Source organism: Microcaecilia unicolor, chromosome 5 (assembly GCF_901765095.1).
Source record: "Microcaecilia unicolor chromosome 5, aMicUni1.1, whole genome shotgun sequence".
In the NCBI taxonomy this organism is placed as follows: Eukaryota; Metazoa; Chordata; class Amphibia; order Gymnophiona; family Siphonopidae; genus Microcaecilia; species Microcaecilia unicolor.
In genome coordinates this window covers 213,283,181-213,296,991 of record NC_044035.1, presented here as the reverse complement: position 1 = coordinate 213,296,991, position 13,811 = coordinate 213,283,181, and the positions used below count along the sequence as shown (strand labels likewise).

Sequence of the window (13,811 nt, the reverse complement as noted above, 5' to 3'; positions counted from 1 at the left end):
CTAAGAGAAAACTTTCCCGAAGGAAAAAAACACGCTCAAAATAAATTGGACGCGCGAGGTCGACTTTCCGGGGCTCGACACGGCGAAACACGACCGTACCGAGTGCGGACAAAAGAAGACTGGCCGGCTCGAGCCGGTTTCGGGCGGGAAGACGGCCGCGCATGCGCGGTGCGCGCGGGCGCGCGAGGGCTAGCAAAGGACTTTGCTAGTGAAGTTTCCGATTGGAGGGGCTGCCGTGGACGTCACCCATCAGTGAGAACAAGCAGCCTGCTTGTCCTCGGAGAAATACAGATACCTTTAGGACAGCCCTCCATCATGACCAGATTTATCTAGCCAAGTATAGCCAGAGGGCACCAATATTCAGCATTGTCTAACTGAACTATAGATATGCCTCCCAAACACATCCAATTCTACCTCTTAAGTGGATACAACAAAATTTAACCACAAGGGAAGAGGGTGGATTTTAGAACACAAAGGTTTGTCCAGCCAACTCTTAAAAGTTATCTGGACAAATTATTTGAACACTGAAGGCATAATGCACATATCAACCCCCATCATGGATGATCAAAATCCCCAAGACAACAATTGTGTACCAAATGTAGTAAGAGTTCCACACATGGCCCTTCTAAAGATGACACAGTTTGTAGTAACACTGCTCCTATTACATGGTAAAATTGCTCATTTCTATATGTGCTAGACACTAGACCAGGGATTCTTAACCTTTTTTTGGTTCCTGCACTCCTTTAACTTATCGATGAAAACTTCACTTCCCCTTCCTAAACCACACATTCACTAGTGATTACTGACAGCTACATATGTTGCTATTAGCTGCTAACAGTGCTATCGCTAAAATCACAGTAATACACAGTTATATTACCAATAACTGTCCTAATTGCCTTCACTCTGTCTAGAAAGTTTCAATAAATTGCCTCAGATTTCAAGACTCTTTTCCGCACCCTTTCTGACCTCTTCCTGCACCCTTTCGGGATGCAGGCACCACTGCTTAAGAAACCCTGCACTAAACACATCAAGGCCCTTACTTTGTCAGTTGACCTTTTGTCTTGGTAGCATCAACACCATTACAAGTAACAGCTGCCAGTTTCTTGCTACGGTAATTCTCATAATGCACGTTGTTGGTGACATCCTTTAGGTCCTGCATATGAGTCCTAGAATTAAAAAAAAAAAAAAAAGTATTAACGAGATACCAGCAGTAATGCCATCCCATCGAGTCCACACATAACAAATTAATAAGGGACTTATAATTAAAACAAAGACTGAAAGCACACAGAGACTACAGTATGCCAAAGCATTCAGACAGTTTAAGTCAAACATCAATACAGCCAAAAACTGAAATGGTGTGGTGCATAAAGGTACTGCAACATAGCTATTGGTGAAGTACAGCTAAGTGAGAATTGCTAACAGGCTGTCCAGCTGCTGCACCACCATCAGCTGCACTGAGGCCGGTCACTTGGAGACAGCTCCATGCAATGCATGCAATAGGTCATACCACCATAATGCTCTCTCTGCTAATGACTTGTCATAACCTAATGCCTGTCTTTCTTTAATCTATTTGCACTATGAAGCCTGTGTTTACATGTTAATATATCTCTTTATAAACATATCCTTGTGTGTGTGAATAAATGTTCATTTAGATACACGGTCGTTATCAAATATGTATTCTGCGTACAGTTTCAGGAGAATGGACAAAATAAGCATTTTCATTTAGCTTTGTAAGGGAAAAGCTATGGCTTACCTGGTATTTTCTTTCCTTAAATCACAGCAGATGAATCCAGATACAAGTATGTGTTGTGTCCATCTACTGAGAAAAACAGCCTTCCGAGGAGACACTGTTTCATAAAAGTTGCTCAGAAAACTTCTAATGCTCACATCCATCTTCAATCGTTTGGAGGGGACCGGCCCAGACTCTTTCACAGATGTGACACTTTCTGAATGTGTGGATTGTGGAAGACCCCGGGATGTTGATGGATTTGAGTCTTCCGTTTCAAGCTGCCGGTATAACCTTCTCAAAGATTCTTGTTGCCTGTGTTTTAACATCTTCGGTGAAGATAATTGGACTGTCTTTCAGACACGGGTGTAGAAGGGAAGCAACGTTGTGCAGTGGATGAATCCGAAAATAAGTCTCAATCAGGTTTTGGAAATGTTACTTCGTGCTAGCAACAATGGATGAATCAGTTGCCGTAAAATGAAGATACATACCTGTTGCAGGTGTTCTCTGAGGACAGCAGGCTGATTGTTCTCACAACTGGGTCGGCGTCTACAGCGGGCCCACAAACGGAAATCTTCCACAGCAACAAAAATTTTTGCCAGAGCCTTCCAGCGCGCAATGCCTGTCGCGCGAGAGTACCGCTCATTTAGATCAAAAAGCAATAACAAGGAAAGAAGAACTCATAAGTACATAAGTAATGCCATACTGGGAAAAGACCAAGGGTCCATCGAGCCCAGCATCTTGTCCACGACAGCGGCCAATCCAGGCCAAGGGCACCTGGCAAGCTTCCCAAACGTACATTCTATACATGTTATTCCTGCAATTTTGGATTTTTCCAAGTCCGTTTAGTAGTGGTTTATGGACTTCTCCTTTAGGAAACCGTCCAACCCCTTTTTAAACTCTGCTAAGCTAACCGCCTTCACCACATTTTCCAGCAATGAATTCCAGAGTTTAATTACACGTTGGGTGAAGAAAAATTTTCTCCGATTTGTTTTAAATTTACTACACTGTAGTTTAATCGCATGCCCCCTAGTCCTAGTATTTTTGGAAAGCGTGAACAGACGCTTCACATCCACCTGTTCCACTCTACTCATTATTTTATATACCTCTATCATGTCTCCCCTCAGCCGTCTCTTCTCCAAGCTGAATAGCCCTAGCCTCCTTAGTCTTTCTTCCTAGGGAAGTCGTCCCATCCCCACTATCATTTTAGTCGCCCTTCGCTGCACCTTTTCCAATTCTACTATATCTTTCTTGAGATGCGGCGACCAGAATTGAACACAATACTCAAGGTGCGGTCGCACCATGGAGCGATACAAAGGCATTATAACATCCTCACACCTGTTTTCCATACCTTTCCTAATAATACCCAACATTCTATTCGCTTTCCTAGCCGCAGCAGCACACTGAGCAGAAGGTTTCAGTGTGTTATCGACGACGACACCCAGATCCCTTTCTTGGTCCGTAACTCCTAACGTGGAACCTTGCATAACATAGCTATAATTCGGGTTCTTTTTTCCCACATGCATCACCTTGCACTTGCTCACATTAAACGTCATCTGCCTTTTAGCCGCCCAGTCTCCCAGTCTCGTAAGGTCCTCTTGTAATTTTTCACAATCCTGTCGCGAGTTAACGACTTTGAATAACTTTGTGTCATCAGCAAATTTAATTACCTCGCTAGTTACTCCCATCTCTAAATCATTTATAAATATATTAAAAAGCAGCGGTCCTAGCACAGACCCCTGAGGAACCCCACTAACTACCCTTCTCCATTGTGAATACTGCCCATTTAACCCCACTCTCTGTTTCCTATCCTTTAACCAGTTTTTAATCCACAATAGGACATTTCCTCCTATCCCATGACCCTCCAATTTCCTCTGTAGCCTTTCATGAGGTACCCTGTCAAACGCCTTTTGAAAATCCAGATACACAATATCAACCGGCTCCCCTTTGTCCACATGTTTGTTTACTCCTTCAAAGAATTGAAGTAAATTGGTCAGGCAAGATTTCCCCACACAAAAGCCGTGCTGACTCGGTCTCAGTAATCCATGTCCAAGGATGTGCTCTGTAATTTTGTTTTTAATAATAGCCTCTACCATTTTCCCCGGCACCGACGTCAGACTCACCGGTCTATAATTTCCCGGATCTCCCCTGGAGCCTTTTTTAAAAATGGGCGTTACATTGGCCACCCTCCAATCTTTCGGTAACACGCTCGATTTTAAGGATAAGTTGAATATCACTAGCAGTAGCTCTGCAAGCTCATTTTTCCAGCAGCCTGCTGTCCTCGGAGAATGCCTGCTACAGGTATGTATCTTCGTTTTCTCCGAGGACAAGCAGGCTGCTTGTCCTCACGACTGAGGTATCCCAGGCTCACTCAAAACAACAAAGAAGGTCAATTGGACCTCGCAACGGCGAGGACATAACAAGGATTGACCTACGAACTAGAACATCTAACAGAGTGCAGCCTGGAACAGAATAAAAATGGGCCTAGGGGGGTGGAGTTGGATTCTAAACCCCAAACAGATTCTGCAGCACCGACTACACAAACAGACTGTCGCGTCGGGTATCCTGCTGAAGGCAGTAGTGAGATGTGAATGTGTGGATTGAAGACCACGTCGCAGTCTTGCAAATCTCTTCTATAGTGGTTGACTTCAAGTGGGTCACTGACGCTGCCATGGCTCTAACACTATGAGCCGTGACATGAACTTCAAGAGCCAGCCCAGCTTTGGCATAAGTGAAGGAAATGCAATCTGCTAGCCAATTGGAAACGGTGCGTTTCCCGACTAAGACTCCCCTTCTGTTGGGATCAAAAGCAACAAACATTTGGGCGGACTGTCTGAAGGGGCTTGTCCGCTGAACGTAAAAGGCCAAGGTGTGCAACTGACGTTCAGCAGGGTGGTTATGAGGACGGGGAAAAAATGTTGGCAAGATAATTGACTGCTTCAGATGGAACTCAGACACCACCTTCGGCAAGAACTTAGGGTGCGTGCGGAGGACTACTCTGTTGTGATGAAACTTGAGATAAGGAGCATGCACTACCAAGGCTTGAAACTGACTCTATGAGCTGAAGTAACAGCCACCAAGAAAATGACCTTCAAGGTCAAGTACTTCAGATGGTAGGAATTCAGTGGCTCAAAAGGAGGCTTCATCAGCTGGGTGAGAACGTTGAGATCCCATGACACTGGTGGAGGTTTGACAGGGGGCTTTGACAAAAGCAAACCTCTCATGACGCGAACTAAAGACTGTCAAGAAATAGGCTTACCATCTACACGTTGATGAAAAGCACTAACCGCACTATGGTGAACTCTTACAGAGTTGGTCTTGAGACTAGACTCTGACAAGTGTAGAAGGTATTCTAGCAGGTCTGTGTAGGACAAGAGCGAGGATCTAGGGCCTTGCTATCACACCAGACGGCAAACCTCTTCCATTTGAAAAAAAAAGTAACACCTCTTCGTGGAATCTTTCCTGCAAGCAAGCAAAACCCGGGAGACACCCTCAGAAAGACCCAAGGAATCGAATTCTAAGCTCTCAACATCCAGGCCATGAGAGCCAGAGACTGGAGGTTGGGATGCAGAAGCGACCCCTTGTTCTGAGGGTTGGAAAACACTCCAATCTCCACGGTTCTTTGGAGGACAACTCCAGAATAAGAGGGAACCAAATCTGACACAGCCAGAAAGGAGCGACCAGAATCATGGTTCCGCAGTCCTGCTTGAGTTTCAGCAAAGTCTTCCCCCACTGGAGGTATGAGAGGATATGCATACAGAAGGCCCTTCCCCCAATGAAGGAGAAAGGCATCCGATGCTAGTCTGTCGTGGGCCTGAAGTCTGGAACAAAATAGAGGGACTTTCTGATTGATCTGAATGGCAAAAAGATCCACCAAAGGGGTGCCCCACTCTCGGAAGATCTTGCGTACGACGCCCAAGTTGAGCAACCACTCATGAGGTTGCATTATCCTGCTCAATCTGTCGGCTAGACTGTTGTTTACGCCTGCCAGATAAGTGGCTTGGAGAAACATGCCATAACGGCGAGCCCAAAGCACATCCTGACAGCTTCCCAACACAGGGGGCGAGATCCGGTGATCTGCTTGTTGATGTAGTACATAGCAACCTGATTGTCTGTCTGAATTTGGATAATTTGGTTGGACAGCCAATCTCTGAAAGCCTTTAGAGCGTTCCAGACTGCTCGCAATTCCAGGAGATTGATTTGAAGATTCTTTTCCTGGAGGGACCAAACTCCTTGAGTGTGAAGCCCATCTACATGAGCTTCCCACCCCAGGAGAGATGCATCCGTCATCAGCACTTTTTGTGGCTGAGGAATTTGAAAGGGATGTCCCAAGGTCAAATTGGATCGAATTGTCCACCACTGAAAGGAATTCTGAAAATCAGCGGACAGCTGGATTGCATCTTCTAGATCCCCTGCAGCTTGATACCACTGGGAAGCTAAGGTCCATTGAACAGATCTCATGTGAAGACAGGCCATGGGTGTCACATGGTCTATAAGTCTAAACATCTGCTGAGACGCCCTGGAAACTAGAGACAGAAGATGGTCTGCTCTCGCTTCTGGAAAATAAGCACGAACCATCTGTGAGTCCAGCAGAGCCCCTATAAATTCCAGTTTCTAAACAGGAAAAAGATGGGGTAATTTACAACAAACCCGAGTAGCTCCAGCAGTTGAATAGTCATCTGCATGGACTGTAGAGCTCCTGCCTCTGAGGTGTTCTTCACCAGCCAATCATCGAGATAAGGGAACACATGCACTCTCGGTCTGCGTAACGATGCTGCAACTACTGCCAGGCATTTTGTAAAGACCCTGGGCGCAGACGCCAGACCAAAGGGCAGCACACAATACTGGAAGTGCTGTGCTCCCAGACGGAATCGAAGATACCTCCTGTGAGCTGGAAGTATCGGGATGTGTATATAAGCATCCTTTAAGTCCAGAGAGCATAGTCAATCGTTTTCCTGAATCATGGGAAGAAGGGTGCCCAGAGAAACCATCCTGAACTTTTCTCGGACTAGGAATTTGTTCAGGGCCCTTAGGTCTAGGATGGGACGCATCTCCCCTGTTTTCTTTTGCACAAGGAAGTACCTAGAATAGAATCCTAGCCCTTCTTGCCCTGGTGGAACGGGCTCGACCGCATTGGCGCTGAGAAGGGTGGAGAGTTCTGCCCACCCTTTGGTGAAAAAAACTTTAACCTCCCTCCGACTGGCAAGCCGTCTGGCACGGACACTTTTACAGCGGCTATGCTCTGCTGGAGCCAGTCAAAAGCCAGTCCCTTGTTTTTGCTGGGGAGCTGCAGGGGCCTGCTTTGGCACACACTGTTGACGAAAACGAGCGTGCTGGGGATGAGCCTGAGAAGGCTGTCGAGAAGGAGGATTGTACCCACACTTGTTATAAGCATAGGGAGCATTCTTCCTTCCCCGGGAAAAACGTCTACCTGATGAGGTAGTAGCAGAAGGCACCCGGCGGGAGGGACTGTCCGTAGCGGTTTCCCACTGAGTGATCTGATCAACCACTGGATCGACTTTCTCACCAAAAATATTACCCCCCCCCCCCCCCCCCCCCCCCCCCCCGGCAAGGAACATCCGCAATCCGCTGCTGGACTCGAATGTCCAGGTCAGAGGCACGCAGCCTTGAGAGTCTGCGTATCACTATACCTTGGGCAGCGGTTCTGGATGCAACATCAAAAGAGTCGTAACCACCCCTGGACAGGAATTTACAACACACCTTCTGCTGCCTGATCACCTCATGAAAAGGCTTGGCCTGCTCCAGAGGGAGCTTATCGACCAAGTTCGCCAGTTGCTTCACCGTGTTCCTCAAGTGAATACTCATGTAGAGCTGGTAAGACTGAATTTTTGCCACGAGCATAGAAGACTGATAGGCCTTTCTCCCAAAAGAGTCCAGTGTTCTAGATTCTCTCCCCGGGGGTGCCGAGGAAAAGTCTAATACTAATCACTTTTATAGCGGTACAAGGCCTATGCAGTGCTGTACACCACACACATAAAGACAATCCCTAACTCCTGGCTCTCTTGAGAGTGGAATTCACAACCACAGAGTCGTGAGGTAACTGCGACTTCATCAGCTCAGGTACTCCGTGAATCTGATATTGGGACTCAGCTTTCTTGGGAATGGTGGGATTACTTAGTGGTTTCATACAGTTCTCCTTGAGCACATTATGCAAAGGAACCGTGGCTGACTCCTTAGACGGCGAAGGATAGTCAAGGACCTCGAGCATCTCAGTCCTGGGCTCATCCTCAGATACCACAGGGAAGGGAATAGCCACAGACATTTCCCGGACAAATGAAGAGAAAGAAAGACTCTCTGGGGGAGAAAGTTTTCTTTCTGGAGAAGGAGTAGGATCAGAGGGAAGACCACAAGACTCCTCAGAAGAGAAATACCTGGAATGTTGCCCTTCAACCCATGAGGCATCCTCATTGGTATCGGACAAGAGTTCCTTAACTGCATTCCAAAACCGGGTTTGTCTCGATGCCGAGGAACCATGCCCTTGATGGCGATGTCGAGAAGTCGACTCCCATGCCAGCGGCGATGAAGCTCTGTCCTGCGATGTCGACGGGGAGTCAACCTGGGTGGCAGCCGAGGCTGATGCCGCAGGCGGCACCGACGTCAGAGACCTCACCACAGGCGGAGAGCCAGCTGCCGCTTCCATCAACGGTACGGAGGGCGCAAGCATCCCCGGCACCGGAACAGAGTGACGCAACTGTCACGATTGTGCCCATGTTTCATGCTCTCATGCATCTCGCCATCTGGTGGTTAGATCTGGTGGCTGCGATGGACTGTCTTGTTTGCTGTTTCCCATGTTCCAGAAGTAATGCTGGTCCGGATTTTCCAGCCTTCTAGACTGTCTTGGGATTTTTGGAACTAAGCAGCACCCTTACCTGGTGACCTCCCTTGTATGTTGCCTTTATTAACCACCTGGAAACTTTCTACTTGGCCTTGGCAACAGAGGTCTTGAGTTGTGTTCCTGTCCCTGTTGGTCTGTTGCGGTTCCTGCCCTGAAAGCTTTCTTTGTCAGCTTGACCCTGCTTGTTTTCCTGGATTATTCTACTGACTGCTGCCTGCCTTTGACCCTGCTGATTTCCTGGTTTATTCTACTGTCTGCTGCCTGCCCAAGTCCCTGCTTGATTCCTGGTTTACTATTGATTGCCGCCAGCCTATAGACTCCATTTGGTTCCTGGTTTCCCTTCTGCTTTGCTGCCTGCCAGTAAGACTCTGCTTGGCTCGTGGACTATTCTCCTGCTTACTGCTTATTGCTTCTGTTCCAGTCCAGCAGCTTGAGTCCAGCTGTTCCAGTTCTGGTGGTACCAGTCTGTTCTGCCTTGCCTCCTGTTTGGGTGATTCGCCTGCTGCTGCCACTCCTCGACAGTGGCCCAAGGGCTCACTATTCCTGACCAGCGTGACAGCAGCAACCCTTCCAGAAGACCTGGAAGAATGGCTCGGATGCGATTGTCCAGAGTCGCTGTCGAGGAAGGCTGCGGGGTCGGTGCAGAAATCTGCGGCAGAATCTATAGAGGTGGAGGAGGCGGTACCGGGCTGCCCGAAGACAGACAGCGCTCCTCCCGGCGTCGACGCTTCACAGGTGCTGAATCCCTCAACGCCCCGGAGCTCTCGGTACCGTGCTTAGAAGGAGACCGATGACAGTGCTTCTTAGCCTTCGCTCGATGAAAGTCATCGATACTCCTCGGTACAGACGAGGAGGATGTGGAATCCACACGCCTTCTCGGGGTCGGGTCCGAGAGTGGTCGGTCCCGATGGGCCTGCACAGCAGGAGTCTTCGAGGCAGGTAGAGACCCACTTGACAGCTCACTGCTCCCAGCGTGTGGTGGTCTTCGAACAGTCATTACCTTCGCTCCCGAAGTCGATGCCGCCGACCTCGGTACCGATGTCAACATCGACGCTGAAGAACCGGGCGAAGCTCCAAAAAGACAATCCCGAAGGGATTTTCTCGACGCCTGTGTCCGCTTTTTAAAGCTAAGATACAACTTACAGGCGTCTGGGCAATGGTCGGGCCGAAGGCACTGAAGACACCACACGTGGGGGTCGGTACCTGAGATCACCCGGTTGCACCGAGTACACTTCTTGACGCCGCTGGGAGTTCTCGATGACATGGACGGAAAATAGCGGCGGCGAGGTCAAAATTCTCGATTGTGCCAAAAGGGACAGAAAAATGAGAAAACGGGGAAACGCGGCCTAAGAGGGCCGCGACGGAAGCAAAAGAAAACTTAAAAAGGATAAATCTAGGAAATAAAGGGTTGTTTTTTTTTTATTTGAAGGGAACAGGGAAACAAAAGAAAAAAGAGAGAAAGGAGGAAAACCTTGAAAAACGAAGGCTCTTTCGGGCCGAACAGCGAGAGAGACCGACAAGCAGTCACTCCCTAATCGCGGAAAAGAAACAACTGAGCGAGACTCTCGCGCGACAGGCAGGAAAATGGCTGCGCCCGCGCACTGGAAGGCTCTGGCAAAAAATTTTTTGTTGCTATAGAGGATTTCCGTTTGTGGGCCTGCCGTGGACGCCGACCCAGTCATGAGAACAAGCAGCCTGCTTGTCCTCGGAGAACATTCAGATGCTTCAACAACTAGGCACGGGTTGGAAGGACACTGCAGATGGAAGGGGTTTGGTCAGCAGACCAGAGACAAATGATGTCATTTAACATGGTTTCATTCAAATCCAAAAACAGCTTCTGCAGTTTTTTATCATTGAATTCAGTTGCCAGTTGTTTAAGACGTGTTAGGTTTTTACTTATTGAGTCTAGCATTGTATAGATGCTGTTCCATTTAGTTGGAACAGCCTGTTTAAGACTAGTCTCAAGCTTCTGATGCATTCTTGAATGCTTGACATGTGTGACAATGTCTTTATCAGACCACTTACTTTTGCTGCTGCTGCAGAATCAAGAGGCAGAGTCATCGTCCTTCAGTCCATGAACTGCATTGGCTTCCAATTAAGGAACGTATCACCTTCAAGATCTGCACCTTAGTCCACAAAATTCTTTACGGAGAAGCCCCTGGATACATGACAAACCTAATCAATCTACCTTCCAGGAATATATCCAGATCATCCCGTTCATACTTAAACCTCCATTACCCTAACTGCAACGGTCTCAAATATAAATCCACTTATGCATCCACCTTCTCCTTTATAAGTAAACAACTATGGAATGCACTGCCAAAAGCTGTGAAAACAATTCACAATCATCTTAATTTCATGAAATCACTCAAGACCAGCTTATTTGGAAAGGCCTACCTCATGGATCCAACATAAGTCCCTATATTCTGCAACACAGCAAATTAATGGACCGTATTGACCACTTTTACCCTTTCACCTTTTGCCCTTTATACCCTGATTTTTTTTATCTCCCTGTCCTCTACACTATGTTATTTGTATAGTTACCAGATTGGCGACTGCCTTTACGGTTTGATGTTAGCCACATTGAGCCTGCAAATTGGTGGAAAAATGTGGGGTACAAATGTATTCAATAAATAAACTAATTCAAGGTTCAAGTTATGGCCAGCACACGATATCCACTGCTGATCCTTGAATGCAGTCTTCACGTTAGCTACATTGTCAGTCATATTTATATTGTCCTGCCAGTAAGCTCCAAACTCTTCTAAAATGTCCTTTACAGTAGATCAGATATTTGCCGCAATGTGTTTTTCTAGCAGAGTTTTTGTGGCAAGGATTCTTGAGTTAAGATAATTTGAATCTACATACTGTACAGTAACTGTTATGTATGACATCCCAGTACCATCTTCAGTCCACAGATCAGTTGTTACATCAAATTTAATTTGCTTTTGCAACAGATCAGACAGTGCTGCTTTTTCCTTTTCAGAAATTGCAGAAATATGCCTAGACACTGTTCTGGCAGAGGGGACTATCTGACCTGCAGAAAGTTGGCCATATTTTGCGCCAATTGAAACCAGCTTCTCAGCGAGATGAATGACGCCAATACCTTTGACCATAGAGAAAAGGCCTGATGTCCATGGCACACATTAAGGCGACCGCGTCAGTAGCTTCTGCTTTCACTGCTGCTGGCATTCATGAATCACTTTTTGTAAGAAGTCCCAGATGTTTCTTGTGCACATATGCTTTTGCCCACAACTTGCTGAATGTGGTTTCAGACCATTGGTCTCGTCATGTGACTTCCACTTCAACACTGTCTTGCAAGTCTTGCACATGACAAAACCAATGTTTTGACCATCCACATGGATAACAATGAAGGACTTCCACACTATACTAGCTCCATCATTCTCAATAAAAGACAATCTCTCACTTTTTTAAAAAACAATTATAGCTTGTACCATTGCAGTACAAAAACTACTAGACTTCACTGGTATATGGTAGAGCCCAGCTAAGGAAGGGAAAATTAGGTTCTTACCTTGGTAATTTTCTTTCCTTTAGTCATAGCAGATGAAGACATTACGTATGGGTTGTGTCCATCAACCAGCAGGGGGAGATATAGAGCACTCAACTTTTCACAGTGCCTCATGGCCAGCCAGCTCCACTGCCTCTTCAGTATTTGAAGCTTCCAAAGCAGTATGGCAAACCGCAATGGGAACAACATGAACTTTCCTCACAGCGAACGATGGCCCCTTAACAAGGCATGAACTCAAAAGGAGGGAATGAACACATCCTCCTGGAGGGAATAAACTCGTCCTCCTTATTGTATAACTGGAGGGGATACACGCAACCTCCTGGAGGGAATAAACTCATCCTCCAAAACATAAACTGGAGGGAATGGACTCATCCTCCTATAAGTGAACATGAATCCTGAAGACTGTTTTCCAACTTTCTCCCAAGGAAGGAACTTCAGGAAACAAGAACAGAACCTGAAAGATTCACAGCATACAGACAATCATACAGGGAGGGCTCATAGCTTCATCTGCTATGACTAAAGGAAAGAAAATTACCAAGGTAAGAACCTAATTTTCCCTTCCTTGTCATCATGCAGATGAAGCCATTATGTATGGGATCTAACAAAGCAATCCCTATATAGGGTGGGAACACGTCACACCACGTGCTAGCACTTGTGCTCCAAAACGCGTATACCTCCTAGCAGCCACATCCAGCCTGTAATGTCGGGCAAAAGAGAGCTTAGAAGCCCATGTTGCTGCACTGCATATCTGTTGACGAGAGAGTGCTCCAGTTTCAGCCCAAGAGGAAGAAATCGCTCTGGTAGAATGCGCCTTAAAGGCTACAGGCGGAGACCGGCAAGCAGATAAGCTGAAAAGATAGTTTCTTTGAGCCAGCGGGCAATACTGGCTTTAGAAGCTGGAGACCCTCTGCGAGGACCTGATAGCAAAACAAACAGATGATCATAGATCCTGAAAGAGATAGTAACTCGCAGATACTGCAGCAGAGTCCTACGCACATCCAACAGGTGCAACTGCCCAAAAGATTCTGGAAACTCCTCCTTATCAAAGGAGGGCAAGAAAATAGGCTGGTTTAGGTGAAATGCTGAAACCACCTTAGGCATGAAGGAAGGCACGGTCCGAACCGTGACCCCGGACTCTGAGAATTACAGAAATGGGTCTCTACAGGACAGCGCCTGGAGCTCTGACACCCATCTCGCTGAAGTAATGGCCACAAGAAAAACGGCCTTTAGTGTCAAATCTTTCTCCGATGCTTGCCGAAGCGGCTCAAAAGGAGACGCCTGCAGGGCCTTCAAAACTAGCCCCAGGTTCCAAGCTGGACAGGGTGCTCGCACGGAAGGCCGGAGCCGAAGCACCCCACTAAGAAACCGTGCCACATCTGGATGAGCAGCTAAAGACACGCCTTCAACCTTACCACGAAGGGAGGCCAATGCTGCCAATTGCACCCGCAGGGAATTATAGGCCAAGCCTATTTATACACCTTCCTGCAAAAAGTCCAGAATCGGCGAGACAGGAGCCCGAATGGGTGTGATTGCTTTTGAAGCACACCAAGACTCAAACTGGCGCCAAATCCTGGCATAAGCCACGGAAGTGGAACGCTTGCGGGCCTGCAGGAGAGTGGAAATGACTGTGTTTGAATAGCCTTTGTCCCTCAATTGCGCCCTCTCAATCGCCATGCCATAAGACCAAAGCGGCAGGCGTCCTC

The 13,811-nt window shown here is 47.2% G+C and overlaps 1 protein-coding gene across 2 annotated transcripts in view; it reads right to left on the bottom strand.

The window, feature by feature from the left end:
• The window catches only part of LOC115470519 (septin-7-like), a 343,205-nt gene that overhangs the window by 84,559 nt on the left and 244,835 nt on the right, over positions 1-13,811 (bottom strand). For both annotated transcript variants that reach the window (XM_030203751.1, XM_030203752.1), the window contains exon 10: positions 1,041-1,166. In XM_030203751.1, the coding sequence (XP_030059611.1) occupies positions 1,041-1,166 (126 nt within the window). The remainder of the gene's footprint in view (positions 1-1,040; positions 1,167-13,811) is intronic.